General features: G+C 30.0%; 2 protein-coding genes across 2 annotated transcripts in view; one reads left to right on the plus strand and one right to left on the minus strand.

Moving 5' to 3' along the window:
- The window catches only part of LOC106637852 (uncharacterized), a 144,893-nt gene that overhangs the window by 1,751 nt on the left and 115,445 nt on the right, over positions 1-27,697 (plus strand). The window lies entirely within an intron of this gene.
- On the minus strand, positions 3,139-11,565 carry LOC149374210 (vascular endothelial growth factor receptor kdr-like). Its single transcript, XM_089594351.1, has 13 exons — positions 11,519-11,565; positions 11,237-11,430; positions 10,959-11,131; positions 10,732-10,858; positions 10,543-10,632; positions 9,785-10,084; positions 6,773-6,786; positions 6,542-6,692; positions 6,241-6,465; positions 6,032-6,170; positions 3,943-4,210; positions 3,542-3,873; positions 3,139-3,460 (listed from the first exon to the last, which is right to left on the minus strand). Exons 1-13 carry the CDS (start codon positions 11,563-11,565, stop codon positions 3,139-3,141), a joined length of 2,382 nt encoding a protein of 793 aa, XP_089450477.1.

Genomic DNA, 27,697 nt, shown 5'->3' on the forward strand with positions numbered 1-27,697 from the left:
TCAAAGATGGAAATGTACGTAAGGTTAATTCCTTAATTTAGGAAGAAATTCCTCAAGCACTAGTAGTAAAAAAAAAAAGTTACTTTCACTGGGATGAATAAAACAATATCTTACAGTTAAATGTACATAAACGAACTGAATAACTAGCAACACTAGAGACAAAGAATTGTTTTTAACATGTTTTTATATTTTTATAAAAATGAAAATTTACATTTCAATAAAGTAAGTGATAAAGTGAGATTTAACTTCATACGTATATTAATGAATTAACAATGCATAAACATAGAAAAATTAAAAACTCTGTTGGATTTCAATTTAAAGAAAGTAATCTTACTGCTTTGTCCTAAAATGTAAAAGCAAAAACAATTACTTTCGATGTTGTTTTTTATAAAAATATTAACATTAATTGAAATTCAATGTACAAGTCAGTTAATTAAAGACAAATAAAATTCACCAAAAAACTGTATAAAAATATAAATGTATATTGTACGTTCAAGAAATGTATTTTCATAACTTAACTACAGTACCATGCATATGCATGAAAATTAATTCACTTTCACAGTGCATATAGTGTACACCGTAATACCCGCACAAAGTTTGTAAAATCCTCTTCCAACACCCAGCAAACTCTCATTCACGCACTAAATATTGCACATATTATTTGAAATCCAACTCATTGACGTGCCAAGCTGCGCATACACGAGAGTCTCATCACGTACGCATTTGCCGCATGCAATGCATGTACAGTGCCAGAGAGGCTTGTCCAGCCAGATGCTGCTAACAAGCTTACGTTTTAAAGCGTCTACTCGACTGGACCGCAACGATTCGCAATTTTTTTTTTTTTTTTTTTTTTTTTTTTTTTTTTTTTTTTTTTTTTTTTTTTTTTGGAACTGCACATATTAATGTGACAATGCATGAGGATCATTGTTTTACAAAGGACGAAAAGCTTTTGACTAAGTGATTTACTTTGCAATTTAGGTAGTACCATTATTATACAGATTTATTGATAAATTTTCTGTTCCGAATAACGGTAAATCAAACATTCCTCAAACTCTACTACTTGTTGCGTTACTTTGATCAATAATAAATTTAACTATCCAACATGATATTCTGATTTACGTTGGCGAATAAAATTTCCTACTACCAATAATAATAAAGTTTTATCATTACTTAATTAATGTTGCGTTGACGCAAAACAGTACCCAATAAAATATAAAACTTCGTGATTCAAGATTCCCATATCACAAATATCTGATGCACTATTTGACTTACTTTGTCTCAGAGTAACCCCAATTTCCAATGATAAAATCACGTCAAATCGTCTGGCTTCGAAGTTAAATATAAACTCGAGCATAGACGATGAGAAGTAGCAGGTTTATCCATTAATTATTATGATTTATTAAACCTCTTAAACATCTAGTCTGAATTATAATGAAACAAAAATTGGTATTTTGTAAGATTTAATGACAGTACTGTAAGTTTTTGGTTTAACTATCGGGTGCATAATACATATCTATCTTCCATAAGCTTCATTATTTAGGTTTGACATATTATCGGAAAAAGTTTAAAACATAAAATAATCAGTACTTTGAATTATCCTAAAGATATTAGTAATTCATGTGTATAAACAAACACTAGTCAACGTGTATTTATAGAACAACAGAAGAGAAAGAAAGAAGTGTGAAGTGTAAGCTCGCCTCAAATATCTCTATTAACGTGATGCAACAGCCATGTTCCGGCGACAGAATGACAGATCCACTGCAGGCTACGCTTTGATAATAGACAACACCCTTCGCACAAACGGCGACCTATTTCCTATACTTGCCGCGCTTGTTTTTTTCTTCCTCCTTGTTTATTTCTATCTCCTGCTTTTCAGTTCTCTTTGTTTAAAGTTTGTTCTTAAGTCACATACGTTTTTATTCTCTCCAAGGAACAACCTGTGGTTTTTCTTAGTTGGTAATTAAAATGCAGATGTAATATTAAGCGTAACAAAATGTACATCAATCAAGGTTTAAAAAGATTTTAGATATAGAAGCTCATACTACTCTTCATTTTATAAATTCTAAAAACTTATTTTTAATGCGGTAAGATTGGCATCAACTTCTATGAAATCCTGACTTATTAACTTCTGATGCGTTAGATGCGGTGGTTCATATTGGGAGTTACATGCAGTATCAAAACCATATATCCATACTTCTACTGTAAAATAAAATCTTCAAACTCTATGTCAAATTTAATTTAAAATTTTTAGATACCTTAAATTTGTTTCCGTGGCATTATTATTTCCTCTGCTATCAAAATATTCCATATAAAATTTTAAATCAGAATAGTAATAGATAAATATTTATTAACAATTAAAGTAAATCTTTTCCTGCCCGTTTTAGTTCCTAAGTTCTGAGTAGAAAGTCCTAAAATTTTACGGAAACTTCAGGGCCCCTAAATACTGAATTTTGAAAATGGCATAAGTATTCGTGTAATTACATGATTAAGTTATTCACTTTATTATAATGATGTCTACAGAATAAAAGATAAAAAAATTTTCTGCTTATTGCAAAATAAATTTATTGAAAATGAAATTTTTGAAAATTCCAATTTCATTGACCAAAATCAACTTGGTAGCCAAAATCTATAAATATAATAATGCTAACAGACCCAATATCATTGAATCGAGACTAAGGTGAAGTTAATTGTAAACAGACAATTTACCTTAGAGTCGTTAAAGAGTGATACCATCATTTAGCATATAAGTGTTGTCTAGTGTGACATGAAAACACAATGTATAAGCTGAAAAAAATTTTTGATACCTTTAAGTGAGACTATGTCACATCGAATTTTTTATTTAAAGCTTTATTTTTTTATACCATTTATAATTAGTCGTTGTAAAGTACAATATTCTGGTTCTACAATTGTATCCTCTTTACAATCTATAAATTCTTACATCATTAGTTCTTAATGATAGTTTGTCTCATTTTAATGAAGTCTAAGAAACAAAATATAAAAAGTAACTACTGATTAGCAAATTTTTTATAAAAAGGAACATTTTAATTAATTAATAATGAGATTCTGGTATTTTATAGTATCTTTATCAAGTTTATGAAGTAGGTTATTAAGTATCTAGCAACTTTGTCATTAAAAACATCAGACTTTCCCGGAGTTGGCTATACGGCTGTTATTGTTGCTCACATGAAAGTATAGTGGGTTTTCGACTTGCACTGAGCTATTTTGATAGTCCTGTTGAGGTAGGGCAAGCGCTACTTGGTCCGTTGAAGACATATTTGCCAAATAATCATTTTTTTTTATTAAGTCAGCGTTCATGTTGATAACCTCATACTCATGGTACAGTTTTTCGAAGTGCTTTCTCGTACCTTCATCTAACAGCACACCAATACTTTTCGATAATTCTGTGAATGATGGCCTTAGAGCTGAATCATCCTCCCAGCATTTAAGCATTATATTGTAACTGACAAGTGAATGAATGAGATGAATAAATAATATTGAAGACAAAAGTCGAAAAAAAAGCTTCCATCGTTTCTTCACTTACAGATGTTTCGTGGCATATCTAGGTATTCCCATCCTGTATCCATCCATGAGTTTCTGATATACTTCGAAAGCTTGCATGCCTGGATACGGTGGTTCTGCAAGAGTAAATGACTCCCAAAGCACTATACCATATGACCAAACATCAGACTTTGTCGAAAAAACTCCGTCCCTGAGAGATTCAGTGGCCATCCACTTAAATGGCAACTTTACATTGTTTAGTCTCGTGTAATTGATGTCCTTGTACAATGTCTGGGCTAAACCAAAGTCACAAATTTTGACGACATTGTTATCTGCCAGCAAAATGTTTCTGGCAGCCAGATCACAGTGCAAAACCTATATACAAAGATACACTATTATAGGCAAAGTACTTGTAAGTGAGTAGTTTTGTATGCATATTCTTACATTTCTCCTTGATAGATATTCCATGCCATGAGCCACCTGATAGCTCCAAGAAAGAAGGTCATGGGAGCAGATGTATTTAGGCTTCCAGTTTTCGTAATTACCTTCGTAGTTAGAACGCCAGCCTGGCTGTAAATCATTATTGTAATAGGCACTACAAAACTCAATTGAATTGCTTGAGTTCTGAGCCGTAGTGCACGAAAAGTTTGTATCATTGTTGTTGAATACCGTATTTAAATAATTGGACGATGCTGAACCCATATATTCTGCTCTGTAAGTGAATAAAAAAGCAAATTTACACGTTAATCAATCAGTTGTTGTTATAATAAAGTCGTTTAGTACCAGAAATTTTGACTTTAATTTATCGTTTGATTTTTTAGTGTTGTCTCAGTTAATCTAAGCACTTGCTTAAAGCAGGATATTTTTTTTTGTTTTATTCGAATCAAAAGTAAAGAGATGACTAATACATAAAAAAAAAAATTCATGAAGATTTCAATGGTATTGAATTGCGTTTACGAAGAGTATAAATTTAAATGACAACTGTGAGTGATGGCTCGAAGTAAAATAGTTTTCACTCTTTGGAAGTGGAGACGTATCAGACTCTTGATAATATATCAGTAAAGTAAAGAAACAATTTTTTTGTACTTTCTTGCTCAAAAAAAATTTCCATATACTTACTTATAACATTGACTACTTACTCTTTACATTTGAAAAAAGATAACAAATGTTACAGCAATAACAAGAAATAAGAATTCTACATGTAACTCATAGTTCAACATCAAATAAAACATAAATAGAAAAGTACACTATAATTTTATCCACTATTATTTTAAGTAAAAAAATATAAATAATTTTTGATAATCAGACTACTCCCCTAAGAAGAACAAACGAAGAATATTTTATATCACAGATATTTTACACCTTGGGCATGACCGCGGGTGACAAAAATATGATCTAAGGCTTTCTTTATTTCCTTCCGTAGACTGTATACGATTTTTATCAATCCTGCGCCAGAAAACGAAATTTTTATCTAGCGAGTGAAAAAAAAATCTTTTGTCTTTCACTACAGTATAAGGTTAATAACAAATGTGAAATAACACAGAATATCACAAAAAAATATTAAAACTTTTTGTTTAGTATAAATAACTATTATAACATGTCAACTACACGTAAAAACAGTAAAACTGACAACCCTTTTATTCAATTCTGTTCGGAATTTCTAATAGTTAGATGTCTACTTAAGTCTAATAATAAAGAGAAGTTGCAGTAAGAAAGAAGAACACTATATACCACTTGGAAAGAAATTAAACTGCGGTAAATGCTAATATATTTGCTAATCGTCAAAACAATTTTTTTTTAATATTGAGCTATTTGGTATTTTTAATAGCAACTCACTGCATTTTATCTTTTAATCAATATCAGATATCACTGTTGTCAGAATTTTTAGTAATGGTTTGCACAAAATTATACAATTTGGCATATTTTTGTGCTTTTTTACTAGGAATAATTGTACCTAATTTAATGTTTATGTCTAACAGTCAAAAAACTACTATCTTTTCATTATCTGAGAATAACACATAATAGTAGTACATAGCCAGTCACATAAGTGATTTTTTATATCAGACAAATTCTAAATATTATTTTAATATTGCCAAGTACATTAGCTCGTTTCCTGTAAGTAGTGTGGCACTAAATAAAAATTTTCCCATTCTAAAGCTTCTACGTTTTCGAACAGTATTTTTAAGTATGCAAAAAATCCATCAGATTATGTACAAACAATACAAATACTTTGTAAAATTTTGAATGGTCAATTTTTGTACACCCTCTGGTAAATTATAAAAACCTATTTAAATCTACTCTAAATTTATAACTACTCATGTATAGAATATCATACAAATCTGAACAGCACTTCCTTGACAAAACAATTACCGATTTGACTTTTTGTACGTATAATTTTCAAGATCATTCATCATAATTCAAAAATCATCAACAAAAAAACTCACACACGTCTGATAAGACGAAATTGTGCCATTAGCCTACGGTCTTAAGCATAAGTTAAATTTTCAAACAAACAAATACATCAAATTAGCACCTTTTAAAGTTTTTTTTAATGCACCAATTAAAATCACCAGTAGATGGATCAATTTGATTTATAAAATTTTGTCGATGATATTTCAAATAGTCTTGTAGGTTTCCATAAGCACAGGCTTCGAGAATCACTAAAAATTCACCTATAAAATGAATTGGTTTTTAGTTGAAAGTTAGCAATTATTACTTTAAAAATGGAAAAAAAATTCTAACGTTTAACAATATTTTTTGTACAGGCGCCCAGAAGATTTACAACGTTCAAGTGTTGCCCCAGATGCATCATAATTTTAAATTCTTTCACAAGAGCACGAACATAAACTGACTCGGCATTTTCGTGAACCATTTTAACAGCTACGGTTGTGACAGCCTCCGTAGCACAAATCCCAGAAGCTTCTGCTTTTACTACAACCCCAAAAGCTCCACTTCCCAATTGTTGACCTATATTTTATTGACAATTCGTCTATAAAAACTGGTTATCATAGCTATTACTTCAAGACAAGCTCAGATTCTATACCTAACTTTAGTTTTTCTCTAGGAAATTCCCACTTTTCATCATATGGAAGAAACTCAGCTTGATCATTAACTGTTAGATCAGGATTTATTAAATCAACGGCTCCGTTATCAAAATTAGTCAAGCCAGCGTTCAACAACTGCTTTTTTGTTATCTGTGTACAATAAATAAATTAATGAAATTTTTTCTATTTTTAATTAATTTTTGAATAATAATTATAAATCTTCATCTCACCTTTTTATGTAGTACTTTAAAAAAAAAGTAAAGAAGAAGTAAAATAAGAAATGCGATGAACCAAACTATCAATGTAAGTTGAGGAAAACGATTTTCAACCTCTGAAATCATGATCAATTGTATGGATAATAATATCATTACTAAAAGCTTTTATAATTTATTCAGAAAAACATTTTTTTTTGCCACAACATCAAGCTACTACACTGAAGTTTTCAAACCATCAATTATTAATAATGTAATCAAATTACAATCAAGAACTTCATTATAATCATCAACACATATCCTTATAAAACTTTTAGTTAAAAAGCTAATAAAAATATAGATTACAACTCTAATTTAGGTTACAGTGGAACATATGCAATGATTTTTTAACGACTTTGAACTATTGAACGAAATTCTTAAGACACTATTTTTTTATTATCATTTTTTACGTACGTTAAACCACATATAATTAAAAATCTGTTTGTAGTTCTATGGTTATTTGTAAAATTATTTTATTAAAATTTATTAAAATAAAAATAAAATTCTCGAGTTTTAGTTAGAATTAGTAAGAAACGATTTTTACAATTTTCTAATGAGTCTCGTAAGTATTTTTCTTTTATTTATTGTTGCTACAAATATTAGTATATCGAAGTTGATCAATTACCTAAAACCAATAGGAAGGTTGTAACAACAATCAACAAAATTTTTTACTCTATTTTGTATCTCGTTAACAAAAAGTTGTTTGCTATAAACAGCTTTATGGATTAAATATCCCAGCAGTAACAAAACACTATTGTATCTGCATTAATCTGCATCCTCCCCAGGGCAATAAATGGGTCCGAGAAGGTTTATGATTCTTGATTATTTTGAACAGAATAACTTGAATGAAATCTTTGCCTACGTTAACTGGAGAGTCACTTACATGGTCGATGTATTAACAATTGTTTAAAGTTTTGAACTTCCTGGAAAATCTCACTAATGCAAAAAATTGTCGAAAATTAAGTGTTTAGACAATACTAAAAAATTAAATGAAACATTTTTTGACATTTATCAACTAATAAATTAATTACATATTTCGTAACTCTAGTTAATATAATTGCTTTTGTACTTATTTGAAAGAATATTGTCTGCTTATTATTGTTTAACTATTCCAACCTTCTTTTAAATAGCAACATTCGAATTAAGTTTTTTTTATTAAAAAGTTTTGAAATTCTTGTATCGTTGATTAATTAATAAATTTTTAATTGAAAAGTAATAAGCACTCCAGTTATCGAGATATGAAGTCTTCTTATCTAAAATTATAGTAATAAACACTCAAAACTAGTGTATGATAATAGTTTATGCCGAACTGAGTTACACAACATTGTTATACGTATAATAGAATCTGTCTTAAATGTAACTTACACAAAATGTGTGAAGTCTGTTCAATTTAAAACATAAAATTTTGTTTGAAATTTAAAAGATTTTCAACAATTGTTTGCTGTTGCGCAACTAAGATGTTACTGATCAACGCCAGCTCATTTTTATTACTACTACCTGTCCTAAATTAGGTTATGAACATTGGATACACATACATTGACCATTTAAAAAAAAAAGCTAAAATATTTTGAAGCATAAAATATTATTTTTAAAATTCAGTATTTAAAACTTTTTAAAACACTTTTTCTGTATTGCGTAATGTCTAAATCAATTACAAAATTTTGGGCCTGGATTTATTGTAAGTTCTTGAAAACCAATGTCAATTTTAATGATGTTTTTAATAAACTGAAAAAAAGCATTATGGTACTATTTTTGGAAATCCAACAGCCCTAAGTAAAAAATTTAGTTTGATTCACACAGTCACCAAGCACTTGGAAATTTTGTAAATAATTTGAAGATACTCAAGTAAACAAACTATAGAAAATGCGTTGGGAGTATGAAATATCAATATTGTAAGATAACCTGAATATGTTGTATCCCAAAACGATTCTTTTACTAAAACCTTGAATTTAAAAATAAAAACTGTCAACATTGTAATACATAACAAGTAAAAGTTTTATAAAGATTAGGTGCGCTGATTTCGAGATACATTTTTTGATTTGTATTTTTTACACAGAATCTTATGAACGAAAAACTTCGAAATTTCTGGTTTCATAAATAACTAAAATTGATAAACCAAAGTATTATGAATATACCACATGCTGTTTTGATATATATTAATCGAAAAAAAATTTACTATGCCTTTAGAATATATACCTACTGATTAAATTGTTCTCAATTTATGGAATTTTGTTAAATGTATCCCTCTTTTTTTTCGGTTTTGTGATAATGAGTTTTTTAGGTTACTGAAATGTCCACAAAGTTTATTTGCTAAATTTTAATGCTTTTCTGCTTCACTAAATAGAATAAAAGCTATTGGAGGTGCTCAACTGCCTCAATAATTATAAGATTAGCAAAGAGCAATCAACGTATTTCTTATTCATCAAATAAGGCTTTCAAAAATTTTCTTCTAATACAGAAATAATCCAAAAAAAGTCTTTGGGGTATTAAAAACAGATATAAAAAAAAATTGTTTTCAAGGTTAAAAACTATTAAAAAATTATTTATAAGCTACGATGACATCAATAGGTTTAAATAGTTAAAGAATAATGATCAGAGAATATTGCGAGAGATAAATGAAAAAGATATATCAGCTACAGTTAGAAGGAATTTTGATAAAAATCCAAAATCGGTTTATTCAATATTATTAAATTGTCAAAACATCCAACGAAACCTCGCAATTTTAATTATCAAATAAACAAGCCTTGCAATTACATGCATGTTATCGTAAATTTCAATATTCTTAAAATTTTAATCCCCTTGCATACAGGTCCAAGCAGATTTTATGCTTATTAGCCCCAAACTAGATTATCTGAACTAATGAGTGAAGCGACATAGATAAAAATTAACAATTAACTTTGATCCATCACATTCATGACACAATCATTTAGTATAAGGGAATTGTTTAGCCTTATTTACAAAATTAACAAACACATGTACTCTTTTTTTTACCTGTAACATTAACTATTTGAAATTTTTCTGTTTTTCCAAATCGATTTTCAGCACGACAAGAATAATTGCCACTATCATCTTTCACCAGATATCTAATAATCAATTTTTGATTATTAGAATACAGGTCAAATCTATCTTCCGGCAGATTCAAAGGTTCATCGTCCTTGTACCATGTAATGTTCGGAGTTGGGGTTCCTCTAACGGAACAAAATAAATGAATCACATTTCGAGCATCTGCTGTTAATTCAGTTATGTTAGTAGCATTCATATTGTCTTTAATAAAATAAGGTTTTCTCGGCACTAAAAATACAAACAATATATTAATGTAAATAAACATTGTAACACAATACAGACGAAAAGAAACAACTTTAGTAAATTTTATATTTTGTTTTTATTGTTCTAAAAAAGACTCAAAGTTATTTCTTTATAACACATTTTTAATTTGATTACTTTTAGGAACAAGGGTATAACTTATTGTTTTAATAATTCCATTTTTCGATATTACGTCACAGTAATAGTATTTTTTATCTAATTGACTCATGTTATTGATTAATAATTCCTGACGAATAGTAAATTTAGTGACTTTTGATGATGTATACATTTTTTCTGGAAGTCAATGAAAATAGCATTAGATTTAAGTTTCAACAAAACATCTTGCAAGATATCTATATTTTCGTACGTGAAGTAATTTTTGAATTTACCAGAGTTATTTATCTCTTTAAAGCGATCGTCCAACCAAATTAAAAATAAATATTTACTTTTAACAGCAGCACAGGTTATAGTAACGTTGTCACCATAATACGTCTCTTCTGGCCCTATTAGTCCATAAGGTGCATCATCGACTAAGTCTGGGGAAAAAGATAGTGAAAAGATATCAAAACATAGTGAACTGAAAATATTTCTTGAAAATAAAATATAATACAAAACATGAGCTCAAATCAACACACCAGTAATTTGAATTCCATGTCCTTTCGAGTCACAAGCATATAAATGGCAGGCCTTGCAAATGATTTCGCCAAATGCGACCAAATTTACTTTTAATTCTGAATAAAAGCTATTTCTACTCTGCTCAGCCTTAAACAGTTGGATAATTTTTAGATCACCATTGCATTTTGTGTTTATAAGTATTAATGTAAGTGAAAAAGTTATACTTGTTTATAAAAGCAAAAAATACCTTCAACTCCACTGTTTTACAATCATGCGTAGAATTATAATCTGGACACATTTTGTAGAACCACGTTATATTAGGCTCAGGATTGCCAGTGGCTTGACAAGCAAACGTTGCACTTTTGTTAAAACCGTATAAAGACTTGAGTTTTGCTTTGATTAAGATAACATGTGGCTTGTCTGCAAACGCGTAATAATTATTGTTTTAAATAAAGAAAATTTCTTCCCCAATAAAAATATATTTCAGCAAAAAAGATTTTATATTATATACTGTATTAACATTACCGTAAACTTTAACAGAAAAATTCAAAAGCTTTACTTCATTGCTATTGTTTGCTCTAAGAGTATAAATTCCCTGGTCTTCTAACTGTACATCATAGATCATTAAATTACCTTCTGGATATTGTGCAAACTGTTTAAAGTAATAAGGCCTCCTAAATTTACTACCCAAAACAATCTCAGTACCGTTGGGTGTAAGCCTGAAAAATTTTATATTTTATACTACAAATCATCGTAAATTATTGGTTTTAGCACAAATGTATAGTTTTACGCAAATGCAATTATTACCACATGAGAGTTGGCGGTGGATAAGCATCAATGTGAGCTGTAAGCATTACTAAATTACCAACACTATAAACTTTGTCTCTGTTACTAGTATTTAAATTCATATAAGAATCATTCGGATCTGTAAATATATAGAACATTAAAGATACAAGTGCTTGTCTCTACATACAGGAATATTACTGGTTTTAATTTTCAAAACTTACCGTATACTTTTATGAATACGTTTGAACTACGATCCTCATTGAACGAAGATCTCACTTGACAAGTGTAACTACCTTCGTCTTCATAAGTTACATTATTTATCATAAGTTTGGATATAATTAAATCATTGATTGCTGTTTCAGGTACTTGTATCTGGGTTAAAGATAATTTGGAGGCCTAATCCATGTACACATTAAATATATTAGAAATTGTTTATACACAGTGTACATAAGTAAAACTACGAAATATGTTCCGAATAGTTCTCCCATTTTTTAATAAAATTTTTTTTTTTTAGGTACATTTTTGAAACTTGGTTTATTTTGTTTGCAATGTTATGATCCATGCGAAAAAAATCGTAAATACATGGTATCATTTTCCACTATTTATTTGAAATTTTCACGCAAAAATACGTCTATGTACCCGCCTTCACGATTTTTTCCTCGCAGAACATGATATTCTGAGCAAAATAAACTTACTTTTAAAGGGTGGGTCTCAACAAACTTTTTATTAAACCTGACATACTAAGCATTTTTCTTGTTGATTTACTTATACGTTTACACTCCTGATCAGTGTGAAAGCAAGAAATTGTGAGTAAATGAAGTAAAAGGCTCTTACTGAAGTTCGTGGAATTTTCCAGGAAATAATGTTAGAACTTTCTACGTAGACCTTAACTGTACACGTAACGTTGAATGTAGAGCCCAAAAAAACTTTTTTTGGCCCTTCTACTTTTACAACTGGCTTAGTTATGCAATTGCGAAAAAAATTTCTAGAAAATGTCATCGTCTTGATCGTAAAATCACCATTATTTGCTTTGCAGATTAATCTGGGAAATTGTTTTGTAGGGCTATAAAAACTCAAATTTTTGAAGACAAATCCAACTTTTGGATCAAAAATTGCGTCTCTATTTATGATTTCCTGCAAGTTCTGATGCAAAATATACCATTAATCTAATACTGGTTTACACGTGGATAAATTTTCAACAAAATTTAGTATTACAGAATCGCTGGTTGTTAGCGTAACTTCAATTCGAGGTGAGGTTGTTCGGCATGGAAAAATAGCATAATAAGGACTACATCCTACTGATCGAAGTGGAATCCAACGCGATTGGAGGAAGGCACTTTTTTTAGCTGCGTAAAAAATATTATATTATTATGCTATTTTTTTGTCGTTATAATAGGACGTTTAACACAATTTTGAAAAAGTTAGTCAAGTATATATAAATGTTGAGATTCTTACAATTAACATATACGTACATCCAACTGGTACTGAGGTTAGTAAAGTCTTTACTAGTTTTTGGTGCGATTTTCGTATTTATGTCAGTACAACCATACCATCCAGCATCCCCAATGACAACTGATTCTCTTAAAAACGTTCTATTATCACTCATCCCATTTGGATGAATTTCATAATCAGACGTTATTTTTACCTATATTTATGAACGAAAAAATTGTTTGTACGTGTTAAAACAAAAAAATAAACCAATAAAGCATTAAGTTGAATACTATAAATAAATATAATAAATCTGTTTAGCTTACACCCTGAAGTTGAAAGAAACCTGGATAATAAAACTGTACGAATCCGTTGCTTGTGCACGTTATTTCCAGAGATTCTCCTTCGGCTATCTCCAACTCGGTAACATTTGGATGAAGCTGTGGCTTACACCCATAGCAACCTGTATACGTAAACATAATTAATTTTTACGTAGAGATAATGCGTGTCTTAAACATATGTTAAAAATTAAAGATGTCAGATAATTAATACTACATATCATGGTGTGCTGCATCCGTAAGAACGGGTATTTTGTATGTCAGAGAAAACTGCAACGCATCCATTATTGGATCTTTCCAGTTAAGTTATCGTGGAATTTTGTGTAGGAAGTCGTTCAAAGATGTCTGATACTGACTTGCCAATTTATGTCAGGTCCAAATTTTTTTCTCTTTATTTTGAAACTTCAATTTTATGAATATTGCAGTGAAACGTAATTTAAATGGCATACAAGACTTTTTTTTCTGAAACATTTTAAATAATCTATCCAATATAAAATTCCATTTCTGCTGCCATTGGTACGTACATTATTCACAAATGTTTAATAACGTGCACTTTTTTTAGGCAGTGTAGGGAATAGTATTACCGGATGCAGCTCTGATTCAATTATTAAATACTACTACGTAATAAAAAAACTGTTTCGTTATAATTAGTATGCATTACTATAAAAATTTAGGCATTATGAAAAAAGCCCAGAACTTTTTCAACATTCAAATAAAAATATCAGTTATTCTTTAACAAGCGTAAAAGCTAAGAATTCAATTATTCAGATAAACACACGTTCCTGTAAATTTACTTACCTGAAAGTAAAAAGAAACTAAGGAGCAGTGGTGTCCACTGCTGCATCAAGACCAAGCCTGGCCACACTGGAGGTCTCCGTATCAATTCTTTCGAGTTTTCTACAACTTTCATACAAGAGTGACTTATGATTCCCATAGTTGCAAATTATAACCCACGGATTACAAGCAATACAGTTGCCAAACTATCCGCAGAGACAAGAAGGTAAAATATGTGGTAAATCACTAGCTATTGACGTTCACTCGTTAAGAATTCGATGTAAATATCACATGAACAGTTTTTAGTGGACTGAAGTAGGAATAATGGCAATCTTTTACCACGTTAGTAGCTCCTATCACTATACTTTATCTGTAGCTACCGTTGCTATGCACTAAGCAACGCGTTTTAATTACTAAGAATTTGATAAGCTACGCTTTGTTAGCATCACTCAAGTTTTTTAAGTATTGAGTCACACTTCAAGTAGCTGTGAAAGTGTTTGAATTTAGAATTGAAAATTTGACTGAAATAAAAGTTTAGCTTTAAACTATCAGTATTCTAGGATTTGTAAAATGTCAAAGATTAATCTTGTATGTTACATTTTTACTTGTGTAGTACTAAATTATTAAAAATGACAAACTACAAAACAATTAAAATTAAAGCCCTAAAAGATAAAAAGTTCATCAATGTAAAAATATTACTAAAAATCGGAGCAGTATGACGCACAACAGCTTTTGTTCCAAATTTTATTTTCCAAAATGCTTAGATAGTAATAAAAAAAAAGAATAGTACAACATAGGATATTCTCTAAAATTCGAATCTTTTCACAATGTCGTTAATTTTTACTTAAATTTTTTTTGATAAATTTTGTTAATCTTAGTTTAATATCGGCACAGGAAAAAAATATTAAGTAAATATTTACTGTTTATCAGACAAAATTTTTATTGAACGTTTACATTTTAACTAGTCAATTACGTGATATCAGCTTGTAAAATTATCTTCATCCGGTTAGTCAAGTCACCTAGGAATTATAAATCATATTTGTTATGGAAAAATATGAAGTAGATTTTCCTGGACTTAGCTAAAAGGCTGTTATAAATGCTTACAAAAAAGTATAGAGGGTTTTCAACCTGCAGTAACCTATTTTGGTAGTCCTGTTGAGGTAGGGCAAGCGCTACTTGGTCCGTTGAAGACATATTTTTCAGATAATTATTTTCTCTTGTTAAGTATGTTTCCTTGTTAATGATCTGATACTCATCGTATAGTTTTTCAAAGTGCTTTCTCGTACCTTCATCTAACAGCATACCAATACTTTTCGATAATTCTGTGAATGATGGCCTTAGAGCTGAATCATCCTCCCAGCATTTAAGCATTATATTGTAACTGACAAGTGAATGAATGAGATGAATAAATAATGTTGAAGACAAAAGTCGAAAAAAAAGCTTCCATCGTTTCTTCACTTACAGACGTTTCGTGGCATATCTAGGTATTCCCATCCTGTATCCGTCCATGAGTTTCTGATATACTTCAAAAGCTTCCATGCCTGGATACGGTGGATCTGCAAGAGTAAATAACTCCCAAAGCACTATACCATATGATCAAACATCAGACTTTGTCGAAAAAACTCCGTCCCTGAGAGATTCAGTGGCCATCCACTTAAATGGCAACTTTACATTGTTTAGTCTCGTGTAATTGATGTCCTTGTACAATGTCTGGGCCAAACCAAAGTCACAAATTTTGACGACATTGTTATCTGCCAGCAAAATGTTTCTGGCAGCCAGATCACAGTGCAAAACCTATATACAAAGATACACTATTATAGGCAAAGTACTTATAAGTGAGTAGTTTTGTATGCATATTCTTACATTTCTCCTTGATAGATATTCCATGCCATGAGCCACCTGATAACTCCAAGAAAGAAGGTCATGGGAGCAGATGCATTTAGGCTTCCAGTTTTCGTAATTACCTTCGTAGTTAGAACGCCAGCCTGGCTGTAAATCATTATTGTAATAGGCACTACAAAACTCAATTGAATTGCTTGAGTTCTGAGCCGTAGAGCACGAAAAGTTTGTATCATTGTTGTTAAATACCGTATTTAAATAATTGGACGATTCTGAACCCATATACTCTGCTCTGTAAGTGAATAAAAAAGCAAATTTACTCGTTCATCAATCAGTTGTTGTTATAATAAAGTCGTTTAGTACCAGAAATTTTTACTTTAATTTATCGTTTGATTTTTTAGTGTTGTCTCAGTTAATCTAAGCACTTGCTTAAAGCAGAATATTTTTTTTTTGTTTAATTCATATCAAGAGTAAAAAGATGACTAATACATAAAAAAAAAATTCATGAAGATTTCGATAGTTTTGAATTGCGTTTACGAAGAGTATAAATTAAATGACAACTATGAGTAATGGCTCAAAGTAAAATGGTTTTTACTCTTTGGAAGTGGAGACGTATCAGACTCTCGATAATATATCAGTAAAGTGAAGAAACAATTTTTTTTGTACTTTTTTGCACAAAAAAAATTTCCATGTACTAACTTTTAACATTGACTACTTACTCTTTACATTTGAAAAAAGATAACAAATGTTACAGCAATAACAAGAAATAAGAATTCAACATGAAACTCATAGTTCAACATCAAATTAAACATAAATAGAAAAGTACACTATAATTTTATCCACTATTATTTTAAGTAAAAAAATATGAATAATTTTTGATAATCATACTACTCCCCTAAAAAGAATAAACGAAGAATATTTTATATCACAGATATTTTACACCTTGGGCATGACCGCGGGTGACAAAAATATGATCTGAGGCTTTCTTTATTTCCTTCTGTATACGATTTTTATCAATCCTGCGCCAGAAAACGAAATTTTTATCGAGCGAGTAAAAGTAAAATCTTTTGTCTTTCACTACAGTATAAGGTTAATAACAAATGTGAAATAACACAGAATATCACAAAAAAATATTAAAACTTTTTGTTAAGTATAAATAACTATTATAACGTATCAACCACACGTAAAAACAGTAAAACTGACCACCCTTTTCTTCAATTCTGTTCGGAAATTCTAATAGTTAGATGTCTACTTAGATCTAACAATAAAGAGAAGTTGCCGTAAGAAAGAAGAACACTATATACCACTAGGAAAAAAATTAAACTGCGGTAAATGCAAATATATTTGCTAATCGTCAAAACAAATTTTTTTTAATATTGAGCTCTTTGGTATTTTTAATAGCAACTCACTGCAGTTCATCTTTTAATCAATACCAGATATCACTGTTGTCGGAATTTTTAGTAATGGTTTGCACAAAATTATACAATTTGGCATATTTTTGTGCTTTTTTACTAGGAATAATTGTACCTAATTTAATGTTTATGTCTCACAGTCAAAATACTACTATCTTTTCATCATCTGAGATTAACACATAATAATAGTACATAGCCAGTCACATAAACGATTTTTTATATCAGACAAATTCTGAATCTTATTTTAATATTGCCAAGTACATTAGCTCGTTTCCTGTGAGTAGTGTGACACTAAATAAAAATTTTCCCATTCTAAAGCTTCTACGTTCTCGAACAGTATTTTCAAGTATGCAAAAAATCCATCAGATTATGTACAAACAATACTAAAATTTTGTAAAATTTTGAATGGTCAATTTTTGTACACCCTCTGGTAAATTAAAAAAACCTATTTAAATCTACTCTAAATTTATAACTACTCATGTATAGAATATCATACAAATATGAACAGCACTTCCTTGACGAAACATTTACCGATTTGACTTTTTATACGTATAATTTTCAAGATCATCCATCATAATTTAAAAATCGTCAACAAAAAAACTTACACACGTCTCATGAGACGAAATTGTGCCATTAGCCTACGGTCTTAAGCATAAGTTAGATTTTTAAACAAACAAATACATCAAATTAGCACCTTTTAAATTTTTTTTTAATGGACCAATTAAAATCACCAGAAAATGGATCAATTTGATTTATAAAATTTTCTCGGTGATATTTCAAATAGTCTTGTAGGTTTCCATAAGCACAGGCTTCGAGAATCACTAAAAATTCACCTATAAAATAACTTGGTTTTTAGTTGAAAGGTAGCAATTATTACTTTAAAAATGAAAAAAAAATTCTAACGGTTAACAATATTTTTTGTACAGGCGCCCAGAAGATTTACAACGTTCAAGTGTTGCCCCAGATGCATCATAATTTTAAATTCTTTCACAAGAGCACGAACATAAACTGACTCGGCATTTTCGTGAACCATTTTAACAGCAACGGTTGTGACAGCCTCCGTAGCACAAATCCCAGAAGCTTCTGCTTTTACTACAACCCCAAAAGCTCCACTTCCCAACTGTTGACCTTTAATTTCAAATATCACAATATGTCCATTAATGTTGATTATCATAGCCACTACTTTACAGTTAGCTCAGATTTCATACCTAACTGTAGTTTTTTTCTAGGAAATTCCCACTTTTCATCATATGGAAGAAACTCAGCTTGATCATTAACTGTTAGATCAGGATTTATTAAATCAACGGCTCCGTTATCAAAATTAGTCAAGCCAGCTTTTAACAACTGCTTTTTTTTTATCTGTGTACAATAAATAAATTAATGAAATTTTTATTATTTTCATTGATTTTTGGAATTTTAATTATAAATCTTCATCTCACCTGTTTATGTAGTACTTTAAAAGAAAAGTAAATAAGAAGTATAATAAGAATTACGATGAACCAAACTATCAATGTAAGTTGAAGAAAACGATTTTCAATCTCTAAAATCATGATTAATTGTATGGATAATATTATCATTACTAATAGCTTTTATAATTAATTCAGAAAAACACTCTCTTTTGCCACAACATCATGCTACAACACTGAAGTTTTCAAACCATCAATTATTATTAATGTAATCAAATTATAATCAAGAACTTCATTATAATCATCAACACATATCTTTATAAAATTTGAAGTTTAAAAGCTAATAAACATATAGATTACGACTCCAATTAAGGTTACAGTGCAACATATGCAATGATTTTTTAACGACTTTGAACTATTGAACGAAATTCTTAAGACACAATTTTTTTATTGTCATTTTTTACTTACGTTTAACCACATATAATTAAAAATCTGTTTGTAGTTCTATGGTTATTTGTAAAATTATTTTATTAAAATTTATTAAATAAAAATAAAATTCTCGAGTTTTAGTTAGAATTAGTAAGAATCGATTTTTACAATTTTCTAATGAGTCTCGTAAGTATTTTTCTTTTATTTATTGTTGCTACAAATATTAGTGTAACGAAGTTGATCCATTACCCAAAAACAGTAAAAACGTTGTAACAACAATCAACAAAATTTTTTACTCCATTTTGTATCTCGTTAACAAAAAGTTGTTTGTTATAAACAGCTTTATGATTTATATATCCCAGCAGTAACAAAACACTATTGTATCTGTACTAATCTGCATCCTCCCCAGGGCAATAAATGGGCCCGAGAAGGTTTATGATTTTTGATTATTTCGAACAGAATAACTTGAATGAAATCTTTGCCTATACGTTGACTGGTGAGTCACTTACATGGTCAATATTTGAACAGTTGTTTAAAGTTTTGAACTTTCTGGGAAATCTCCCAAATGCAAAAAATTGTCAAAAATTAAATGTTTAGACAATATTAAAAAATTAAATAAAACATCTTTTGACATTTATCAACTAATGGATTAATTACATATTTTATAACTCTAGTTAATACATTTGCTTTTATATACTTATTTGAAAGAATATTGTCTGCTTATTATTGTTTAACTATTCCAACCTTCTTTTGAATAGCAACATTCGAATAAAGTTTTTTTTATTAATAAGTTTTAAAATTCTTAATTTGTGGATTAATTAATAAATCTTCGATTAAAAAGTAATAAGCACTCCAGTTATCGAGATATGAAGTCTTCTTATTTAAAAGTATAGTAATAAACACTCAAAACTAGTGTATGACAATCGTTTATGCCGAACTGAGTTACACAACATTCGTATACTTATAATAGAATCTTTGTCTTACATGTAACTTACACAAAATCTTTGCAGTGTGTTCAATTTAAAACGTAAAACTTTGTTTGAAATTTAAAAGATTTCCAACAATTGTTAGCTGTTGCGCAACTGAGCTGTTACTGATCAAAGCCAGCTCATTTTTATTACTGCTACCTGTCCTAAATTAGGTTATAAACATTGGATACACATACATTGACCGTTTAAAAAAAAAAGCTAAAATATTTTGAAGCATATAATAACATTTTCAAAATTCAGTATTTACAACTTTTTAAAACACTTTTTCTATATTGCGTAGTGTCTGAATCAATTACAAAATTTTGGGCCTGGATTTATTGTAAGTTCTTAAAAACCAATGTTGATTTTATAATGTTTTTAATAAACTAAAAAAAAAACATTATGGTACTATTTTTGGAAATCCTACAGCCCTAAGTGAAAAATTTAGTTTGATTCACACAGTCACCAAGCACTTGGAAATTTTGTAAATAATTTGAAGATACTCAAGTAAACAAACTATAGAAAATGCGTTGGGAGTATGAAATATCAATATTGTAAGATAACCTGAATATGTTGTATCCAAAAACGATTTTTTTACTGAAACCTTAAATTTAAAAATAAAAACTGTCAACATTGTAATACATAACAAGTAGAAGTTTTATAAATATTAGGCGCTCTGATTTCGAGATACATTTTTTAATTCGTTTTTTTTACACATAATCTTATAAACGAAAAACTTCGAAATTTCTGGTTTCATAAATAACTAAAATTGATAAACCAAAGTATTATAATTATACCACATGCTGTTTTAATATATATTAATCGAAAAGAAATTTATTATGCCTTTAAAAAATCTATATACCTAGTGATCAAATTGTTCTCAATTTATAGCATTTTGTTAAATGTATCCCTCTTTTTTTTCAGTTTTGTGATGTTGAGTTTTTTAGGTTACTGAAATGTCCACAAAGTCCATTTGCTGAGGTATAATGCTTTTCTGCTTCACTAAATAAAATAAAAGCTATTGGAGGTGCTCAACTGCCTCAATAATGATAAGATTAGCAAAGAGCAATCAACGTATTTCTCATTCATCAAATAAGGTTTTTAAGAATTTTCTTTTAACACAGAGATACTCCAAAAAAAGTCTTTGGAGTATTAAAAACAGATATAAAAAAAAATTGTTTCAAGGTTAAAAACTATTAAAAAATTATTTATAAGCTACGATAACATCAATAGGTTTAAATAGTTAAAGAATAATGATCAGAGATTATTGCGAGAGATAAATGAAAAAGATATATCAGCTACAGTTACAAAGGATTTTGATAAAAATCTAAAATTGATTTATTCAATATTATTAAATTGTCAAAACATCCAATTAAACCTCACAATTTCAATTATCAAATAAACAAGCCTTGCAATTACATGCATGTTACCGTAAATTTCAATATTCTTAAAGTTTTAATCTCCTTGCATAAAGGTCCAAGCAGATTTTATGCTTATTAGCCCCAAACTAGATTATCTGAACTAATGTGTGAAGCGACATAGATAAATCTTAACAATTAACTTTGATCCATCACATTCATGACACAATCATTTAGTATAAGGGAATTGTTTAGCCTTATTTACAAAATTAACAAACACATGTACTCTTTTTTTTACCTGTAACATTAACTATTTGAAATTTTTCTGTTTTTCCAAATCGGTTTTCAGCACGACAAGAATAATTGCCACCATCATCTTTCACCAGATATCTTACAATTAATTTTTGACTATTAGATAACAGGCTGAATCTATCTTCCGGCGAATTAAAAGGTTCATTGTCCTTGTACCATGTAATGTTCGGTGTTGGCGTACCTCCAACGTAACACAACAAATGAATAACGTTTCGAGCATCTGTTGATAATTCAGTTACGTTGGTAGAATTCATATTGTCTTTAATGAAATAAGGTTTCCTTGGCTCTAAAAATGTAAACATAATTTTAATGTGAATAAACGTTGTTATACAATACAGACGAAAAGAAACAATTTTTGATTACGTTTAGAAACAAGGGAGTATCTTATTTTTTTGATACTCCTATAATTAGACTTTACGTCACAGTAATAGTCTTTCTCATCTAATTGACTTATGTTATAGATTATTAGTTCCTTACGAACAGTAAAATTAGTGACTTTTGATGTTAAATGAATTTTTGCTGGAATATAATTTAAAAAGCATTAGTTCTAAGTTTTAACAAAATATTTTATCAAATGTCTTTATTTTCGTATGTAAAGTAATTTTAGAATTTACCTGAATCACATATTTTTTCGAAGTGATCGTCTAACCATGTTAATGATGAATATTTACTTTTAATACCAGCACAAGTTAAAGTAATATTTTCACCATCATATATTTCTTCTGGCCCTGTAATTCCATAAGGCGCGTCATCAACTAAGTCTGGAAAAAGCGAAGAATTCATAAAACGAAATAGTTTTAAAATAACAACAGAACACAAAGTATAAACTCAAATAAACACACCAGTAATTTGAATTTCATGTTTTTTTGAGTCACAAGCATATAAATGGCAGGCCTTGCAAATGATGTCGCCAAATGTGACCAAATTTACGTTTAATTCTGAATAAAAGCTATTTCTACTCTGCTTAGCCTTAAACAGTTGAATAATTTTTAGATCACTATTGCATTTTGTGTTTGTAAATATAAATGTAACTGAAAAAGTTATAATTGTTTATAAAAGCAAAAAATACCTTCAACTCCACTGTTTTACAATCATGCGTAGAATGATAATCTGGACACATTTTGTAGAACCACGTTATATTTGGTTTAGGATTGGCAGTAGCTTGGCAAGCGAATGTTGCGCTTTGGTTTAGAGTGTATAAAGTTTTGAGTTCAGCTTTGATTAATATAACATGTGGCTTCTCTGCAAATGTACAATAATTTGTGTTTTGTATAAAGAAAAGGGCTTAGGGTTTCCGCATAAAATGATTTGACATTATGTTCTACATCAAAATTACCGTAAACTGTAAGAGAAAAATTCAAAAGCTTTACTACATTGCTGTTATTTGCTTTAAGAGTATAAATTCCCTGGTCTTCTAACTGAACATCATAGATCAATAAATTACCTACTGGATATTGTGCAAACTGTTTAAAGTAATATGGAGTCCTAAATTTACTACCCAAAACAATCTCAGTACCGCTAGGTGTGAACCTGAAAAATTTTATACTTCATACTACGGATCATCGTAAATTATAGGTTTTTGGCATGAATGTATAGTTTTATGCAAATGCAATCATTACCACGTAAGAGTTGGCGGTGGATAAGCATCAATGAAAGCTGTAAATATCACTAAATCATCAACTCTATGAGTCTTGTTTCCATTCCTAGCTTTTAAGTTTATGAAAGAGATATTTGGATCTGTAAAAATATACAAGTCTCGAAATGCAAGTTTTTGTCTGTACATTAACGTTGTTTTATAATTTTAAAAACTGACCGTATACTTTTATAAACATGTTCGTACTACGATCCTCATTAAACGAAGATCTCACTTGACAAGTGTAATTACCCTCGTCCTCAAAGGTCACATTATTTATTACAAGGTTTGATACAGTTAAATTATTGTATGCAGTTTCCGGTACTTCTATCTGGTTGAAAGTTAATTTGGAGGCCTAATCCATGTTCACATTAAATGTATTAGAAAGTTTTTACATAAAGTGTATTTTTATACAATAAGTACATAAGTAAATCTACACATAATATTCCGAATTGATCCCCCAGTTTCAAATATGTATTCAAATACTCTTACTGAATTTTGAGGTGTTTTCCAGGAAATAATGTTAGAACTTTCTACGTAGACTTTAACTGAGCACGTAACGTTTAATGTAGAAGCTGTAAAAATTTTCTTTCCTCCTTCTATTTGTAAAACTGGTTTAGTCATGCATTCGCGAAAAGATCTTTTGGGAAATATCATTGTCTTGGTCGTAAAATCACCATTTTTTGCTGTACATATTAATTTGGGAAATTGTTTTTTAGAGCTGTAAAAACTTAAATTTTTAAGGACAAATCCAACTTTAGGATCAAAGACTGCGTCTCTATTTATGATTTCCTGCAAGTTCTGATGTAAAATAAACCATTAATTTAAAATTTATATACAAATTCACAAATATTACAAAAAAATTTAGTCTTACAGAATCACTGGTCGTTAGCATAACTTCAATTCTGGGTGAGGTTGTTCGGCATGGAATAATAGCATAATATGGACTGCATCCTACAGCCTGAGGTAACAACCAAAATGGTTTGATAAAGGCACTTTTTGTAGCTAAGTAAAAAAGTATTAAATTTGTTATACGTGCGCTCACAGTCGTAATTCTATAAGATTATATTATCAAGAAATTTAGTCAAAAATTCATCCACGTATTAAATTCTTACAATTAACGTAAACGTAAATCCAACTTATGCTTTGGTCATTAAAGCCTTTAATTGTTTTTGATGTGAAGGTCTTGTTTACATCAGCACAACCATACCAACCAGCATCTCCAATGACAACTGATTTTCTTAAAAAAGTTTTATTGGTGCTCATTTCTTTTGGATAAATTTCATAATCAGACGATATTACCTATTTTTTTTTTTTTAAAGTTATTGTACTTATTCCGGAAAAAAGATATCTCAAAGAAGCCTTCTGTAATTAAACCATTTAACTTACACCTTGAAGCCAAAATCGACCTGGATAATAAAACTGTACATGGCTATTGCTCGTGCACTTAATTTCTAAGGCTGCTCCTTCCTTTATCTCCAACTCAGTTACATTTGGATGAAGCTGTGGCTTATATCCATGGCAACCTATGCACGTTAACAAAGTTAAGTTTGACTTAGGGATAATGCGGCTCTCAAACGAGAAATGTTAAAAATTGAAGATATCAGATAATTATGACTATATATCATGGTGTGCTGCTTAAGGTGTGTGTAAGCTTAAGGTAGGATCATCAGAAAACAGATGTTTTATCCATCAGAAGAAATAGTAATGCATTGTAGGCGTACTGTATAGAGCTGCAGATCTTTCCAATCAAGATATTGTTAAACTTTGTGGAGACAGACGAAGAATTTATTTTAGATAACCAAACACAATTTAATGAATAAACATATTAGTAACATAAAACTTTTATGCCTTAATTCGTTTTGTCTGATATTAACTGCAACTGAAGTTACGTATACATTTTTTTACTCTCAGTTCTTCAACCTGTCTACATCAGATTTTTTGTTTTCATTGTTGATTTTGGAGCAGTCAGCTCAGTAACTTCTTTTTTATTTCACAACCGACATATTTCATTTATGATTTGCTTAAACTATCAATGTTTCTCTGACATTAAATATTTATCTCTTGCAATTTATCTTTAAGTCTCCCTATGCGCGTATCCAATTGTATTGTTATAACGTGACAGTTACGATTGCGTTTTATTATCTAATATGAACAAGGTATTCATCAAACTTTGAATTTTTTATTTATTTTATGTAAAAATAGTTATTTACGTAACAAGTGCGGAAAAGACGATTTTCCGCACGAGTAGTGATTGACTCACACGAGTGGCCGGAGTTGACGGGAACGAGTACCAGTTGAGCACACGAGTGCGTAGCACTAGTGTGATCGCAAGGTACGAGTTACCGTCACAGGCCACGAGTGCGAGTTTGTCACACGAGTGCGGGAAATCGTCCCGCACGAGTTGCGTACAAGTTTTTTCGCAATGTGTGAGGAAAATAGGTACAAAATAGGTATCAATTTTGATTTCCAGTGTGTAGCAAAATTTTTTTCGGTGTGTGGCAAAACCTTTTTCACACACCTTTTCCGCACACTATTGCGAAATAGTAGTTTTCCTACGAGTTTAAAAAGTCTTTGTTTACGAACCGAGAGGTTTCCGGCCCGAGCCGAAGGCGAGGGACATAACGAGGTTCGTAAAGGAGACTTTTCAAACGAGTTCCGGAAAACTGCTTTTTTGCCCGAGGAAGTACCAGCCTCCCAAAACCACCCGAGGGCGGAAATTAGTAGTTTTCCTACGAGTTTGAAAAGTCTTTATTTGCGAACCGAGAGGTTTGCGGCCTGAGCCGAAGGCGAGGTCCGTAACAAGGTTCGTAAAGGAGACTTTTCAAACGAGTATCGGAAAACTGCTTTTTTGCCCGAGGAAGTGCCACCCTCCCAAAACCTTCCGAGGGTGGAAAAAGTAATTAAAATAAGTTTGCTTTTAAAAATTTTTATACATTTCACTAGTAAAGAAATAAAAAATGTTTTTTCTTAGAAATTTTTAATGACACAATCGTAGTCTTATCTTACTAATATATAAAGCAAAGTCGCTAAAACCGTTGTAATCGCTAACCGCGAAAACTACTGAACCGATTTTGCTGAAATTTTGCACACTGATTTATGATACTTCCTAGATGGTTTTAGTATAGTTTTTATCTTAAAAAATTTAATAACAATAGCAATAAATGAGCTCAAAGTTTTGCAAAAATACGCCAGCTTTTCACTTTAGTTCAGTAAAATCCGCTAGGTGGCGTCGACATAAAATCGAAGCTACCTGCAACATAATTAAATAAGTGTGGTTATAATAGGCCGGAGCGTATCGATAGTGGTATAGTCGAATTCAGCAGCTCAACAAGCTGTAGAAAGAATGTTGGTGATAGTCCTGCAGCTGGGTATTCCGGTTACGGACTATACTCTTCTCTAAAGGGGAAGGGACCTAGGTGTCCATTCTCCCTGAATTTCGACGAGTGAGATCAAAAAAAAAAAATGAAAAAAAATGTAATAAAATAAAATATGAAAAAAAAACAAAAAATAAAACAAGAAATAAAGAAAAAATACAATAAAAAAAAAAAAACAACAAACCAGGGGGGATAAATGGGTCATGGGACCCACGGTAAGAACGAAGTTCTTTAAACATGAGATGAGTATAGACACAATTTCTCAGGTAACAAGAGGGTCGCCAGACCCACGGGAAGAACGAAGCTCTGTAAACGTTAGTACTGCATTCATGTCGTTTACTAAAACAAACACTTGAAAAACGAATAAAAAAAAAAAAAAAAAAAAAGTTTACTACTCACGATGGTTGAACTTCGTGAGAACGTCGTGCATAAATACAGTACTCACGAAGTTCAACGATCGTGAGTAGTAAACTTTTTTTTTTTTTTTTTTTTTATTCGTTTTTCAAGTGTTTGTTTTAGTAAACGACATGAATGCAGTACTAACGTTTACAGAGCTTCGTTCTTCCCGTGGGTCTGGCGACCCTCTTGTTACCTGAGAAATTGTGTCTATACTCATCTCATGTTTAAAGAACTTCGTTCTTACCGTGGGTCCCATGACCCATTTATCCCCCCTGGTTTGTTGTTTTTTTTTGTATTTTATTTTTTCTTCATTTCTTGTTTTATTTTTTGTTTTTTTTTTCATATTTTATTTTATTACATTTTTTTTCATTTTTTTCTTTATTTCTTGTTTTAATTTTTTTTTTTTTTCATTTCTTGTTTTATTTTTTTTCATATTTTATTTTATTACATTTTTTTTCATTTTTTTGTATTTCCTTTATTCATTTTCTTTCTTATTTTCATATTTAATCTTTTTTTTTCATTTCCTT

This window comes from Copidosoma floridanum, unplaced genomic scaffold, assembly GCF_036245765.1.
Source record: "Copidosoma floridanum isolate Cflo_tuat_1 unplaced genomic scaffold, Cflo_Japanese_pri ptg000021l, whole genome shotgun sequence".
Lineage (NCBI taxonomy): Eukaryota > Metazoa > Arthropoda > Insecta > Hymenoptera > Encyrtidae > Copidosoma > Copidosoma floridanum.